The sequence below is a fragment of the Hermetia illucens genome, chromosome 4, assembly GCF_905115235.1.
Source record: "Hermetia illucens chromosome 4, iHerIll2.2.curated.20191125, whole genome shotgun sequence".
Classification (NCBI taxonomy): domain Eukaryota; kingdom Metazoa; phylum Arthropoda; class Insecta; order Diptera; family Stratiomyidae; genus Hermetia; species Hermetia illucens.
The window spans coordinates 39686091-39703346 of NC_051852.1; the positions used below are offsets into that span (position 1 = coordinate 39686091).

Consider the following 17256-nt stretch of genomic DNA (forward strand, 5'->3'; position numbering starts at 1 on the left):
AACTAATAAGAAATTGGAAAAAGTCCATAAAATACTATATTGTCATTCCTTTCAACAACCTCCTCCCTTGCCCAGCGAAATTTAAATTCTCGGCATGTGCCGAAATAAACATATTAATTAGTTTCAGTTTGACCAATCCCTCCAATACAGTGGATACTGATCGCAAGCTCAGCATTGATACTGGTGGATACAAGGCCTATACACGCCCCAGAAATTTACTTGATACATATGAACCCGGAGCGCTAACCCGGTTCCCACGGTACCAGATAACCTCTGATGAGGCCCCGTCCAAACTCGGCTCTCATGACCAAGACCTTGGAGCGTTTGCCTATCGCATCACAGCCAGTAAGTCAATGTGAATACAATGTTTCCAGGTTCCGCTACTTGGATTTCCTCCCTAGCCACTTGACGTTAACTCGGCCAACAGGATTACCGCCCGGTCTGCCCCTTGTCACCTCTGGTTGCTCTAAATATACGCATTTTCACGAGCGTCCAAAAATGTACAACCTAAACAACAGTGGTGCATTTCGAGCACGCCAATTTTATGCCCATTGCCGACGTTGTGTAGTACTTTTCCCTCAACTGACGGAGGCTCATTCATAACTGTCGACAATATTGCCGAGATGGTGAAATATATCTATTATCGTTAGGCACCCAGTGGTCAAGCTCTAATTTGTCAAATTAAATACATTCCTTAACTATGAATAACTACATCGTAGTTACTGATAGTACCTTTCCTGTCATTTGCAATTCTGGCGTTTGAGATGTCTTTTTAGTTAAATCCGTTCCCTCAGTCGCAAAGCAACCTATCCAATGAAACTTTATCCGCGCATATGATCATGTTCCTTGAATCTCACCTTGCACTGGGGAAGTTAATTTTTATATTCGGAACCCTTAGATCTATTTCTGAGAATAATTTATATCATTCTCTATTTAGGCCATTTATTCTGCTGTGGAACTCCTCTCTTATTCCTGCATACTTTTGTTTATTCGTAAATCGGTGCTGTACAATTAGATATTGTGTCACTTGTAACACAGCAGAAATAATAGACTTTCCTTCCTTTCCTATGGGTCTTGTTCCTTCCGTAGCCTATTGTAGGAAATCGTAATGGCTTTGACCATGTTTTATTAAATAATCCACTTTTGCTTGTTATTTGTGCATTCAGACGAGCTCAAATATTTTTGCTTCTCCTGAACGAGTCATCGTTCTCCATAATGGGACGTAGTCGGGACGGATATCCTCTTGACTGGGTACTTCTTTTGGACGCCTCCATTTCTAGCACTAGCAGCATAAGATGCCATGATGACCCCTTTTTCCATGGCATCGCAGCACGACAATCATTAGGAACCCGCTTGCCCAGTTGCAAAAGAAATAGAGCCCCAGCACCGTATGTCTCATTTTGCTGTCTGTTTCCTGCTGGCTGCAAAGTCTAGGTATCCCTGCTCCCAAGCATAATCCAAAAGAAACGGTTCAAACACTTCATTGCAAGTTAATCGATAAATGTCCTTATCAACCAACTAGGGGCGCTCCCGAATCAAAGTCAAGCTGCTCATCATAAGTTCCTTCCTATTTATCGTTAGCCATTTATTCGCAAATTCGCTTATATAGCAAAAAGGCGATTTCCGGTCCTTCGATTTCTTCTATAAAGGAAAAAACACGGAAACCGTTATACCTCAAGAACGAAACTTTAAATTTCCAACTTGTTCAAAGTTATTCAGCCCAGAAAATCTTCCCATCCCACCAACTTCAATTAATCTTTTGCGAAGACGATTGGCTGGTCGGTATGCACTCTTGTGCCAATTCACAGCTAGAAAATGTAAGCCTCGCATACGATCATTTTTTTCACCTTATCACATTATCATTTGATAATTGAAGTAGCGTTGAGCTCCCCACCGTCTGACGCAAGCCTATATCTACTGATGACTAGCCACTGTTTTATTATCGAGCGTATCTCGCAATTAAAACAGTTTCCGCTCTTTGAGGAGACATGGTCTCTTCAACTGACTTTTTCCATCTTTATACAGATATGTCTCCCCTGTTTATTTCGTTATTATGCATGATGATCCATTTAGTCTTTTTGATTAAAATTGGTTCACTGTCTGTCTTTCTTTGTCGTTGGAAGGTAGAAAGGTTCTAAACCTACCTCTGGCTCCTGCCATACAATCATGTGAAACTTTTACTTACTAAACGTACCTCCCTCTTCTTTGCATACCGCGCGGGACCCCGACGGAACAGGATCAGATACGAACTCGTATTAGTAGTCATCACGTTCCTTCGAAGCTCTTCTTTCCTTAGCATATTGTGGATCGCCTTCACCAGTTTTTCCACCGCCCACCAAAATGCTTCAGAGGCTAGCATGACGTTCACGATATTCTGCACTTAATCGGTATGGGCTTGTATTTTTTTTTCCAATTTGCTTTACATAGACAGGAGCTGCATACAGCAAAATCTAGCTAAAAAGTCGATGGCTCTGCTTTGGGCGGCTTATATTTGGTTAACATTTTTACCAACAATGCTTTTATTGCCAAACTTTGAAGATGTGGTTTGAAGTTTAATTTTTGGTCAATCATGATTCACAGATATTTGAGCGCTGATTGGGAGTGTATAGTGTGTTAACCAATCCCAATCTTCATCGATGTTTGCTTTCTTCGTTTGATAATCAGAGCTGCCTTCGTTTTACGCTCTGAGTGCACCAAACTAGCGCTTTCTCACCAAGATCTGATTTCCAAATTGCCTTCCTTGATGTCTTGTACCACGATAGTCATTCCGATATTATCTGCGAAACAAATCACAGTCACTCGTTTATGAAACTGTAACCTCAAAATTCAATCATAGATTATTATTCACCGGACAAGTACCATGATCGATCTCTGTGGAACGCCGCAGCTTGTCTGGTATATCTTAGGTCCATCATCCGAATCGTAATACAATAGACTTGCGACGAAGAGCACCAGGTCTTTAGGAGTGCCTCATTTGGTTAAAGCCTAATTTAACATTCGAAAGTCACAACCGATAACAGCTACGACGGTGAAATCCGCGCACGGTTGGTGGCAGCCAACAGAGCCTATTTCAGTTTACAAAAACTGTTCCGCTCGAAAGGTTTCACCATCGAAACGTCAAAGCTCTTACTGTACAAGACAATGATCTTAGCAAAAAAAATTGCTAACTCTTGGCCGGATTTTTCGAGAAGAATCCTCCGAAGAATTTTTCCCTCCTACATGAGATTCCGTACCCTACATAACGAGCGAATTGATGGACCTCGGCGCAAAAATGCCTGCAGACCGGATACCGGTTGATGCGCCGCTAATGATGATAATTTGCCTAAAGCCTTAATTATTTTACACTGGTTTGCAGAATTGAGAGCATTCTCCATATCGAGAGTAACTACCACAGAGGATTTATGAGCCTCTATTTTCGCTTCCGCAATTTTGGCCAGCGTACTGATGGCATTGACAGTAGATGCCGCCTTTCGGAATTCCGAGAAACCACTGCTTGTCCGAGAAACCACCCTCCCTTTCTGCGGTCGATGCAAGATTGTTGTAGATGACCCATTCGAAAAGTTTTCCAATGCAGTTTAATAGTCATATAGGCTAATAAGACGAATGACCGCCCAAGGGCCACGAAATTAGCACTAGCTTCTCTCGTTTTCACTTTTCCGGAAAAATTCTTTAAAGCTCGCCATAAATATTTGTCTGAACCAATTTGGAACTGTGCCGGCCGTCACTAACAGAGCTTTATTCAGGATGCTATCTAAGGCCGGAGTTTTATTCCCGCCAATCTTCTTCGCAGCCCCAAGAACATCTTCTGTGATTACCTCGGGAACCTAATCAGGATATACTCGAACAGTGGCTAGGTTCAATTCACTTGGGACTTGTAGGAAAATAATTCTAATTACACCCCGCAACAAATCAGGGTTCGTAATCGGCGGTGAGTAATTATCCTTGATCAATACCTTGATTGCCTCGCACCGCCCCCTGGATCGGAGTCCGCTTCGTTGGACGTATTCAGTTTTACTTCTAGAAATGACTGCTTGCAGTTCCTTTCTCCCTTTTCTATGTCAGTTGTGCAACTCTTCTGACTCTATGGATTCCCGCCGCGTTGACTGTGCTGATTTCGGAATTCCACCAAAATTTGGTCATTCGCCTCTTGAATACAGTGCCGCATCTGTCTGTCTGTCGACCACACGCACCTTTCTCAGAGAAGGTTGAAATTATGAATCCCCCCGCGATGAATTTCATTGCTGCGCATTGATGTTGCGGGGGCCCGAAAGAGGTAAATTATTTCAAGGACTCGTTCTCAGAGCTACCCAATCCAAAAATCTGAAAAACATAGTGGTCCATGTATATCCGAAATACTCTCCGTTACGATATCTGCTTAAATAAAGCTACCGATAGTATATTAGTACATTTCTAAAGTTTACTGCGAGCCAACCTTAAGTTCGTCCTAGATCCGTAAAATTTTGCAGTAACATAGGTTTTAATATGAAACAGCAAACTGGAAAGTATAATAATTAACAAAGTTATAGTAGGTTAAAGTTGACTCTTCCGCGTCAAATTGCTACTCCCTAAAAGATAAAACGTCAGTACCACATGGAATTAATTTATTATATAATACTTTAAATTAGGGGTTGTTGAGTCATTTGTTCATAAATTATTTTCCGGTTAAATTTACTCAACCGTTCATTCTGCTGCTATCTAACTTCAGGATAGGCCTCTGATTACTCCAAAATTTACTTTCTCGTAAGGATATGATTATTTTTAAGCGAATTATACAACGTTAACAACAGAAAGGTCAACATGTCATGTTCAAGTAAATTTTATGAATGACACATATCACACATATATATCACATCGACGTCGCAGCTATCGCTTCCTTTCGCATGATTGAAACGCTTTACTGACATTAACTAAGTATAAATTCTGCGCTACTCTTTATTATTCAACTGCGAACAAAGCTTCTCTTTCACTTTAGCACTATCTTCATCCATAGATTTTTTAGCTTTGACTAGTCGGTAGAAATACTATCAAGAATGCAAGTAAAACCATAGAATAGATACATTTACATTAAGTATAACTAGAAAGTGCACACATGGATAGATATATTTTCCTTTTGATTTTTGCCGTAAGTTCGTTTAAGTAACCAAGACGCTATGATCATGGATGCATCCTTAAGTTCTTAACGATTAAGTTTCTCGACAAAATTGCATTGCATGTCACTTTCAATCTAAAAAATAAGTGAAAAAAGAAAGATTAATTACACTGGACCTACTCATAAGTTAGCTCCAGCGTCCTTCGACCGACTCCATTTCTTCGGTTTTGTGGATCATTTCGTTGCTAAAATCATCTTTCTTCTTAAATATTTCAAAACGCTAGCAATCTCCCCGAATAGACAGAACAATTTTAGTTTATAATCATGGGAGCCACTCGAATGAATCTTCTACAAAAAAAAGGAAAAAAGTAAGTAAACAAAAATAGTGAATTCTCACTCAACGGACTTAATTCTACAGCCCAAAATAGGGCTGAAAATAAGGAAGAGAAGACTCCCATGAGCACCCTACATTCTTAAGGTGACTAAACCAATGTGGATATACCAGTCCTCAGCTGCTAGTAATCACAGCGTGTTGAAAATATAACGAACGAGGAAATATTCAACCCTCGTCTCTTAATTGGTGCAGTCGTAACCCCAAGTAAATTTCAAACTAAAATTCACAAAAATTTGCCTCAAAGTACTATGCATTGACCATGAAAAAATCGCCTAACCCAGTAACTTTCTCCTTGGAAGCGCTTACTAAATGACTTAGCAAACATCTTCGTCAAAGCTGCCGTTTTACTGGTCAAACCTATCTATTCAAACGAGCTATATCTCAAGGCATTAAGTCTATAGATACTGCCTGCCTTCTTCCCTGCTTGTCCATATTTAATGAAATTTTCTATTGGTATTATTCCTAACAAAGTAGTTACAAAAAACAAATAAAGTTACCAATAGTTCAGCATATTAGATGACTTAATAACTTAATTAAAAGATAAAATAATTTTGTCCAGTTGAAATTCAAAGTAACAGGGCTATCCTGAATTTTCGGTAAATTTGAATGAGAGTATTAATTTTCAGTATCAGTTAAAAAAAAGATCTAAATTGCTTCCCTAGTAAAAGAAAAGAATATTAGGATTCAAAACTTACTTATCTTAATAGTATCTAGTAAAAATTTAATTACGGCAGATTTTAATCGGTCAATAATTTTGTCCATGCGTGCATATGCTAATAAAACAACATAAAAGTTTTAGTTGCAAATAAATACTTCCACTGCGACTATCAGACCACTGGCTGCTTCTAATGCTTTCGCTGAGTTTTGCTCCATTTCTTCTTATTTCACAATTACAAATCCATCCATTTCCATTTCTTCTATTATAATTTCACGATATTTTCCAATTATCTTATCTTTTTGGTATTACATAACGTGTGTTTCCCAAACTCTTTCAGTTGTTCTACTTTGTGTCCGTGTTGATACTTCTTTCCCAATATTTTCGTTTAAACACTGGCTTAAAACGTTAAATAACTAAAGATACAGATAAACTAACTCTGTATAGCTATTTTCATATAATAATGAATTTTCTGAACAGATATGCTAAAATGAAAGTACAATATTACGAAATACATTATCGGTGCAAACTCTATTCGTTGAAAATCATTCAGAAAATTCACTAGCAATCTTAAATCCGAATAATTACTTTAATTGAAATTAAAATATATTTTTTACTTTCATATTTTTATTCAACATCAATCAACGAAACACTTCGCAGGTCATATGAGGCCTTCGTCCCCGCTCCTAGATTCAGTACGAGATCAATTCGAGGACTATGATCAGCTCGCCAAGGACTTTACAAAAGCATTCCTTAACCAGGAACCTAATATTTTAACAAATGCTCAACTTTTCGATGTGGTCTTTTTAGTAGGACAATCATCCAGACCTAAGGCACGATTTATAGGTGTTCGAGCGATCTTAGGGGTCCGGAGCAGAGTGTTCCAGGTAAGAAATCAAACTACTATTCATGACAATATTGGAATATATTTATTTAATTTGTAGGAATAGAAACTCTTCTAATGAAACTAAGCCTTTATTTCACTGCATTTACCCACAAATTATGGTGAATCATCTCAATCAAACCAAAAAGGGCTGATTTTCCTATCTTAAAATATAATGATAATAATAATAATTTACCAGCGTACACAGTTGGTTGGCAAACAGTATAAATGAGGTTATGAGTCGGCCGGAGGAATTTCCACCTTTCCTCACTGCGGGGATTACCTTCCTTATCCCTAAGAAGGACACGGTGCAGGACTCCGCAGACACAAGACCGATTACTTGCTTACCAACCTTCTACAAATTCATCACGTCCATTATTAGTGGAAGGGTCAATGCGCACCTCGAGACCAACAACATTCTGTCCGAGGAGCAGAAGGGCTGCCGAGTTCGGTCAACTCATTATCGACTCGGTAATTGTAGGACAAGCAACTAGAGGCCAAAGAAACCTCTTCAGTTGCTATATCGATTATGCCAAGGCTTTTGATAGCGTTCCGCATACCTGGCTAATCGACATCCTATATCGGTATCGCATTGATCCGAAACTAATAAACTTTTTGGCGGCAGTCATGAAAGGGTGGCATACCACCTTATCTGTGCGTACATCTGAGCGTGCTAATACCTCAGAGCCCATCCGTATACGGAGGGGCATCTTCCAGGGGGATTCGCTGGGAGTCCCCTTTGGTTTTGTATGGCACTGAACCCTCTTTCATGGCTATTGAATGATGCTAGAGGGCATGGTATTGCAATAAAGTATGGCCCACGTGCTAAGTGCGAACTGACACGCTTGATATACTTAGATGACATCAAGCTGTACGCTGGTACTGACAACCGTCTTAGAAGTCTGTTGCGAATAATAGATATGTTCAGCCGTGATATTCGGATGGAGTTTGGATTAGACAAGTGTCGAATCCAAGCCATCCGCAAAGGTCATCACGAGCCGCATGCCGGACATAGCATTGGTGCCCTCCACAACGAAGCTATGACCGAGACGAGTACCTAGGAATTCTGCAAGGAACCCATGCTCGAGTTGGTGATCTGAAGGATGCTCTGCTGTCCGAATTCCTGCGACGCGTAAAGCTGGTGCTGAAATCGCATCTGTCGGGGAAGAATAAAATAAGCGCGTTGAATGTATTCGCTATCCCTTCACTGGCTTATGCATTCGAAATATTGCCGTGGACGAAGACCGATCTGAAAAACGTCCAACGGGGGATACGGACAATTATGTCCAAATTCCGAATGCATCATCCAAAGTCTGCCGTGGAGCGGATGAACCTGCCTCGTGACATCGGAGGTAGGGGCGTGGTTGACGTGGCGGCACAACATCACCGCCAAGTCGACTCGCTACGCGTTTATTTTTACAGCAAAGAGCAGGCGAGTCCCTTGCATTCGGCTGTCTGTAAGGCAGACTGTGGGCTGACTCCACTCAACTCGAAGGATCGATCTTTCAATCCTCTGAGTGGGGTGAAATCGGACCAAGAACGGATCGATGAATGGAAGTCGAAAGCAATGCACGGTAAACACGTGAATTGTCTTTGGCAGCCATTTGTAGATTTGCATTTGTCGAACAGATGGCTGTGTGATGGCGAGTTCTTTGCTGAGACGGAGGGGTTCATGTGTGCCATTCAGGACGGCGTGATCGCCACCCGAGCTTATAAAAAGCTGATCATGAATGAACGGGTGGAGAACGACCAGTACAGAATGTGTGGTTTGGCGTTAGAGACGTTGGACCACATCATTTCTAGCTGTACTGTTATGGCACCGGTGCAATACATCACCAGGCATAATGCTGTATGTAAGGTTATCCATCAAAACCTTGCATACAAGCATGGGCTGATCACAGGAACATGTGCAGTTTACCGATATGAGCCGCAAGCAGTACTTGATAGTTCTGCTTACAGCATGTATTGGGACCGGCAAGTTCTGACTGATCGCCATACTGCACACAACAAGCCTGACGCACTGTTAGTTGACAAGACAGGTCGCTCCGCGTATATTATTGATGTTGCTATCCCCCATAATAGCAACATTGAACGAAAACACGTGGAGAAGAAAGTGAACTATGAGCCATTGGCTCGGGAAATCGAAGTAATTTGGTGTCTCGAGCGGGTGGTTGTAGTTCCCATAATATTGTCAGCTACAGAATTGTACCTAAATCCCTCACGGCTTCCCTTGATGTCCTGGAACTTTCGCACAGTCTGGTTCAAACCATGCATACGTGCTTGATGTTGCGGGGAGTACTCGGTGGATTCTCCCACTGACCTACCACCGGCCACCACCACCAGCGTCCCTTTAGTTTTAAAGTAGGTAGGATCGTCGAGCCTAAACGCTTGGCACTTAGTGCTAGCATTAGATAAAATCCGGCATCTGTCGAGATTGTAATAACTCGGAAAATAACCGTTGGCACAACAATCCATATTGGATCAAGGCCTTGAAGTATGTTCGAGCACTTCATTCAAGACCTTAACGGTACACTACAGGACAGGACAGGATTTGATTCAGGTACTCATTTACAGCTGAGGCGACTGGTATCCGACGTCAAATCACGATACAAATCTCACTGCCACCAGTGAACCGTGACCTTCCGTACGCCAGCCTTGTGCTCCAACCACTCAGCTATCCGGACACATTATAACATTATATTCAACGAAGAGGGTTTAAAATCATACTGGAGAACTCTCCCCCATCGTCACTGAAACAAACAATTCACACACAAAACATCCATTAGAATTTTTGGGGTTGGGAATCCTGAGTGAACCAGCTAACGCTCATTTTTTTTAAATAGATTACTTGCAGTTTCGTCCAGGACAGAGGCATCTCGTCAGATGCTGGCTCACCTCTGCCTTGAGAGCAGCGTGGCCTTTGAATTAAACAGAAACTTTACGGGCCTAAGGGCAAACAGCCAATTCCACTTTTTGACTACGCTCAACCATACTTTCAATTATCCTATAATCTTGCGAAACAGTATCTGTCTTCACCCGTAACCACTTCCCCATTCATCTACCAATACTTTGTCTAATAAGTGCTTAAGTGAGCCCTAACAAGAAAACTGCCTTTCAGATTTGTTTGCCTTCATTCTGAACATCTATGTAACTCTACTAATTCCATGGCAACCCGCTCGAACGGAACCACAAACTTGTATTCCTGTATTCTCACCTCAAATTTGAACATTTGATTCGATTATGTTTTGTCGATACTATCTTACTTCTAAACATATATAAAGCAAGTCAACTACGCCTACACGCAATCCCTGCCAGTTTGCCGAAAAGTGTTTCAGCTGAATCTATATCTTTTAAGAAACTTGCACTCCTTCTGTATTGTTTGGTGATATATGTTCCTGAGTAGCCCACTTAGTTATCCTGGGATGATATATTCTATTGTAAGATACAACCCACAATGGATTGTCGGCTTTTCTTATTATGTGATCTATCCTGCCACTTCCGCTCCCTGATCAATGGGTACTCTTAGGTGCGAAAATCTTCGTTAATTTATACCCAGATAAGACGACGCAAACAAGTTCAACGCAGCCAATTTTCATATATTGCTTCCATACCGCTATGGCGTAAAACCATCTCAATATGATGTTAGTTTTCAGATAGCTGTTTGTCCACAATTTACCAACGGTTCAGAAAATCAAAAGCTGGTCTAGCGCTGTTAATATGTCGTGCGATATCAAGTTCGGTGCCACTGTTGGTAAAAACAACGTTTTATAAATATACCAATTGGTTGATAAGGATCAGGCGGAGAAGTCTGTCCGCTTCCTACTCCAAATTCGGAACCATTTTTTCAATCCCTATTTATCAGTGAGAAAGCAAGCGCAGACAAGGCAATTGGAAAACGATACGAGTAGCAAACAAGTCGGAAAACCGGAAGCTGGGCGCTTCAGGTATGAAAGGTGTTGTTTGCCACTTCTATGAGTATATTTAAGTGTAGAACTATTCTATTTGTACGTAGCCCGTTATGTATTTGCATTTAGCAGGTCTAACTACCCACTTCAATGTGATATTGATATTTAGTTGCAGTAAATTTACAGGGGAGAGTCAACTTTGAGCTACTGTAACTTTTTTCGTAATAGTATGATTTTGATCAAACTTGGGGATAATATGCTTCATATTATATCTTATACTGCTACCAACTTTTATAACTCTGAGATAAACTTAAGGGGGTTTTACTCAATTTCCCCAAAAATATGGTAATATACTATTATTAACTTAATTTGAATAGATATCGATATGGGGAGTATTTTGAGGCCTGGGCACCATATAGAGGCAGCTTCATAAATTTTTTCAGATTTTTCGGTTGGGTAGTTTCTGAGAATGGGTCCGTTAAAGAAATCATCACTTTCCACCTCTCCCACTTCCCGCCTTTTTAACAAACTCAAAACTAAGACCGGCTTCGAAAAGTACTAATCGAAACCTTTCATTTGATACCGCACATGACTACATTCGGTGAACAAAAATTTTACACCCGCCTTTTGCATGTATGCTTACGCTTTCCCGCCTTAGAGAGCCTTCGAAAGAAGGACAGGAATTGTTAGTTCACGGAACCGTTTTCCATCCGGTCCCTCCACCGGTCGAGCTCTATCTTCTTCGCAATAAAAAGAACCCAAACGCAATACAGAGCACGGCTCCATCTCTCACCACTCCTCCTCTCGGACAATGTTGCCCGAAGAGAGCTCTACTGTGTCTGCAAGGAAAAAGGAAAAAAGGAAAAGGCGTGGTGCACCATCCATTGCAAAATACACAATCAGGGGATCGTTCCTTCCCTATCTTGTGCAGAAAAAACTGACAGCCTCCGTGCCTGCTGAGAAACTGGGTAAAGAAATAGTCAGTCTACCCATCCCAGAAACGAAATGGCCCGGATGCAAGGCTGGCAACATACGTTCGCACACAGTATCCACAAGTAGACATGAACCGGATTGATTAGCATTTATCCTGGACAACAAATTTAAAGATCGAGTCATTCACTTTAAAGTATGAACAACTGTGTGCGATCCGTATCAAGCAACGAATGGATAGTGAACTGCACCCATCAAAGCAAGGAAAAGACGAAGGACGAGTTCTACAATACCCTGAAATGAATTTTCGACGCACTGCCTTCTAACGAGATAAAAACAGTGATAGCAGTTTTCAACACCCAGGTTGGACGAACGGATTCTTATCAAGGAACAACTGGAAGACTCAGACTCCATGAAGACACGAATGACAACGAGCATCATCTTATTGATTTCGCTAGTAGTAAAAACATTACGGTAAGCTCTATCTGCTTCCCACATTGCGACATTGACAAAAGGACAGGAGCATCGCCAGCTGCTTGCACATTCATCAAATTGACCATGTTCTTATTGAAAAACGGACTGCAACCAGCATTACGGATGTAAGGTCACTACGTGTGGCCAATTGTGATTCTGACCACACATTAATAAAGACGAAGTTTCGATGTCGACTAACGAAAATATATCATACGAGGCAGAGCAGGTCTCAGAAATTTGACGTTGATAAATTTAGAGGTAGGCGAACAACGGCTACATACACTACAGTCATCATCATTGATAGTACATCGCTAGCCGAACTCGAAGTCAAAGAAACGTAATCAAAGCTAAAAGATGGAATAAAAATATCCACAGAAAAGGCATACAAACCAAACGCGCCCGTAATGATTGGTTCGACGAGGAATATCCTGATGCAATTTTAACTAACTTTGTATTGACTTTAGCTAACTTTGTATTGAGCGCAGATTGCTGGCTTTGAAATTGCCCAAACAACAAAAAGGACGACGCTTATCGAAAATACAAAGAACGAGCCAGAAGGTGAAAACAAGAAACTTATGACGAGCTTAAGGGAATAGCAAACTGAACGTGTGGGGGAAAACAGCATAAATACAACAATGGGCGACTTAAGTTTTTAAAACGTGGATAACTTTGTATACCTAGGTGTAAACATAGCGAAGGATGTTAATGAAAAGTCGAATTTCAACGACGAATAATGACGGTTAACAAATCGCACTACTCAGGCCCACGGATAATAGAAAGTAAAAGGGTCAACAGAAAAAATAACCTCCGAATTTGCAAGATCATCATACGACTTGTGCTACTATACGGCTGTGAAGTGTTGACTGTAACGCAAGCGTTCGAGAAGTCCATCGACACATTCAAACATAAAGTTCTACGTCGAATACTTGAACCGATAAAATATGGAACTGACTGGCGAATTAGACCATGAGTTAACTGGTAAAATGACGACCCAGCAGCAGGTAAAGCTACGAAAATTGCAGATCGGGTGGACGACAAGTGAAAACTTAACAGGGTATTTAAAGGCACACCCGAAGGACCCCTGCTCAGTGGGAAAACCACGCAAACGGTTGGAGGATTCAGTGGACAAGGCCAGTAAAAGGCTGCTGAAATTTTCCAACTGGAGGACGCGATCGAAAAATCGGGATGGGTGAAGGAAGCCTATCCTGGAGGCCAGGGGCCGATTTGGGCGGTCGAGCCATTGAAGAAGAATAAGAAAGAAATAGTCAATCTCCAATCACCATGCTTTTAATTGAGCCACGAGTTGCGCAGACCTTACAACAAAAATTTCCCGTCGCTCTTCCGTCGCATCAAAATTCCAAGTCCGCTTTCCGCCTACTCAACAGTGCATCCATCAAGAAGTATCGCAATCTAACTTACATTACCGACCAAACGCGAGTCTTCTGGAATGTCGACTCTTGCAGACTATTGTAAGAAGGGGTTCAAGAGGTCTCGCCCTAGGATTGGCTACTTCCGACGTAACCTCCATCCTTCTGTTGGCCTCTAGCATCTCATAGAGCAGGGAGCAGTATCTCAGATAATTTCTCAATATCCGTAAGAGATAACCCGGCACGTAGAATGAATTTTCTAGTGTGCCTAGCATGTTTTTCATCTGTTAGACATTTAGTGAACAGGATTTGATGATGAGAGGATGAAAGAAGTAGAGCAATAGTTGGCCCGCTGGAGAATCAAAGTAAATGAATCAAAATGCAGTCATATCACATCCACATTGAAGAAGTGAACATATCCCCCAGTTTAGTTTAACGGCGTATCCATTCCTCAGTCTAAGGAGGTAAAATACCTAGGAATACACCTAGGCAAAAGGCTCACTTGGAAAAAACATATTGAGGCTAAAAAAAACTCAATTCAACTTAAGATTGATCGATTGGTCTTTCTATCTGATCCTATAGGCAAGCAGCAACCATTATTTACCTTTTTCATTCTTCCTTCCAGGAAATGCTTTATGGCATCCAAACAGGGTTTGGCTCCCCGCAAGTTCCCGTAGCAGAAATCTTCGCTCGTCCTGCACCATCACTTGTCTCTCCACAAAATCAGAAACAGAAAAGCAACTATCTAACTGTTCCAGACATAGAATCAGCTCGTCCAAAAAGTGTTCCATCATCGCCAATGGTAAAACGCGCATTCTCCCGATTAGGAACCATAACTGCTGGATGGGGACGCTCAATACGGAAACAGAATACACAATTAAATGCTGAAGATAAAAAGCGTTGGGCGTCATCACAAGATTGTTCGAGTATGAGTTTGGAATCCTCATAGTATCTATTGGTATCCAGCAATTTTGTTTGATTTTTTCACAGATAAAGACGGCAAGGACAAAGACAAGGATAAGTCAGGAAACAACCAATTGGGCATTCCACGACTGTCTGTTTGCGCAGATGCACAGAAAGTAGATCGCACGAAATTAGCACAGACTGAGTTTAATATAATCGAATTCGATCCAGAGACGTTTAGAGTCCTTTTAGACTATCTACATACGGGAACGTGCCCGCTCACATGTGTTACAATACCAGGTAGGATCAGGCGCAAATTACTATTGTAAAAAGATACTCATGTTATGTTTTCATGCTTTCACAGGTCTGCTTTGCGCCGCCGAACATTACGATCTCCCCGAATTACTGCAAGCCTGCTTCCACCATTGCAAGCAGTTCCTGCGGGTCGAAGTTGTTTGTCCAATGCTCATCTCGTTGGAGAACTACTACTGGCGCTACACCTCCGCATCCGAACTGGTTAACATGATCCTCACTTTCGTCGAGAGTAAAGCCGAAGCCTTATTGGATATGCCCGACTTTCTTACCCTTAGTGAGAGTATGGTGCAGATGATAATGGCCCGCGATCTGCAAGTACCTGAAGTTCGCAAATTCGATACGATGCTGGCTTGGGCTGAGTGCAAGGTAGACAAGATGAAAGCAAATCCAAATATCGACGTTAATCTGGAATTCCGGTGCATCATGGAGCGTCTGACTCGCGATTTGAACCTGTGTAAGATATCGCCAAGTGAATTGATAACAGTCGTTCTGCCAACGAAATCACTACGAAACGAGCGAATCATGGAAACCTTAATGATACAAGCACACATGGGTATGTATAGGGTTCAGGAAGTGGATGAATGCAAGAAAAGATTGAAAGCGCAGGATTCGCAGTGTAGCGAGGGGAGTATAACAGTCTACAGATCGCATCTGTAACTATTTGCTTTTGACTGCATCCAGTTGGGCTCAGTTGGTTTTCTTTAGATTTGAACTTTCAAGATACTCAATTGTCGGGAGATCTGGGGGCGGGGATTGGGTGTGATCTCGGTCAATTGAGTATCGGAACTGCCACCCAACCACCCTTGCCCTCTCCGCCTCATTGTGGATTCATTATTATTGGTTTGTGTTTTCATCTTTTTTTTTCATCCGCTCTTCAAATAGTCCCTAAACGTTTCCATAAAGTAAGTTTCCGGGGCCGAAATTTATCGGACCAGCATTTCCATAAATGTTCAAATAAATTAAACATCTTAATAGCAACCAACTAAAGTCCCCGACAGGAGGACAGTTACAGATAAAAATTTTTCTTTTAAAGACAAGATAAGAAAAAGGATAATGAGGGAGTGTGTTGACTTTGGAACAATTTTCACTGATTCTGATGAGATACGCGGTGATGTGAGAAGGTGTAGTCTAGAGAAAAGAATTTGATTGCAGGGATCCTGAGAAGGTAACAGAAAAGAAAATAAATTATGAATCGGAAAACGAGGAGTCGTAAATTTTTCCATAGTCAAGCCAGCAGGCTTCTCTAGGCTAGGAGCACATAGTAACTATTAAAACCGAAGACTAACTAAATCTAGTGCTGAACAGGAGAGTTTCTAAGCAAAACTATCTGTTAAACATACAAAAAATTACCAAACATTATTATTGTAAAATAAAAGATTAAAGCTACTATTCAGATGTAACTAAATAGGATAAATGAATGAAGCTGCATTGCGAGTGTGGAGAAATCTTAAAGTAGAACGTGCAAAAGAGAAAGTTTGTGGAGCAAAGGAAAATGTGAAAGTACGAGAAATTCTACACTCAAACAATTGAAGATAAATCTAATCGACTTACATTATAAATACTGAAAGAAGTGAAAATAACAAACTGAAATACACTTAAATATTGTGACTTCTATTATTATAAAATTATTATTACTGTATACATAAAGAAGGAAGCGTTAAACAATTCTATAGAGACGAAAAAACTGTTTTGATACTGACAAAAAAAATAAAAACGAATAATAAAAAAATTAAAAGCATGATTGCGTAAGTAAGAGGAAAAACATATATATTTAATAGAGTATAAAGGAAAAAAGATACGTCTAAATGAAAAGGAAAAACTAAAAGTATAAAGCAAGAGTATAAACAACTGTTACTAAAATAAAATACATATATCGCATCTGTTTATTTTTGGCAATAGTTGTGTTAACTTCTAAGGATCAGGCTATACCCCCCTTGTTTCCGTAAGATTTAAGACAATTAGTTGGAAGACTACATGAAAAACTCTCCCACTATATATGAAACGCTTTAAAAAAGAATATAAAATTTATGAAGTTGATTTCCAAGCCGTGTCTTTGCATTTATTATTATCGATTTCCGTTATGTCTTTTTTACGATAATTAAAATAACACATGCATATGTTTCAAAGAGAACAAAAAATGCCGATAATAAATGTTGAATGTCCTGTTAAAATATCTGACATTTTTAATTCATATGGGAACTAGCCAGCAAGAAGAATAAAACAAAATTATTCAAAAGAAAACTGGAGCGGATATATCGACGGAAAACAGGCGTGGGCCTACCTCGTAATAGTAATAATCCCTGATTTTTTTTTTTTTTTGGGGTAGGGTAGGTGAATGCAT

The 17256-nt window shown here is 40.6% G+C and overlaps 1 protein-coding gene across 8 annotated transcripts in view; it reads left to right on the top strand.

Annotated features, from left to right (window-relative positions):
• The window catches only part of LOC119655154, a 584113-nt gene extending 567490 nt beyond the window's left edge, over positions 1-16623 (top strand). For all 8 annotated transcript variants that reach the window (XM_038060895.1, XM_038060896.1, XM_038060898.1 and 5 more), the window contains 4 exons: positions 6799-7025; positions 14323-14623; positions 14688-14900; positions 14965-16623. In XM_038060895.1, the coding sequence (XP_037916823.1) occupies positions 6799-7025; positions 14323-14623; positions 14688-14900; positions 14965-15572 (1349 nt within the window). In that variant the 3' untranslated portion in view covers positions 15573-16623. The remainder of the gene's footprint in view (positions 1-6798; positions 7026-14322; positions 14624-14687; positions 14901-14964) is intronic.
• Positions 16624-17256: the final 633 nt, after the last annotated feature.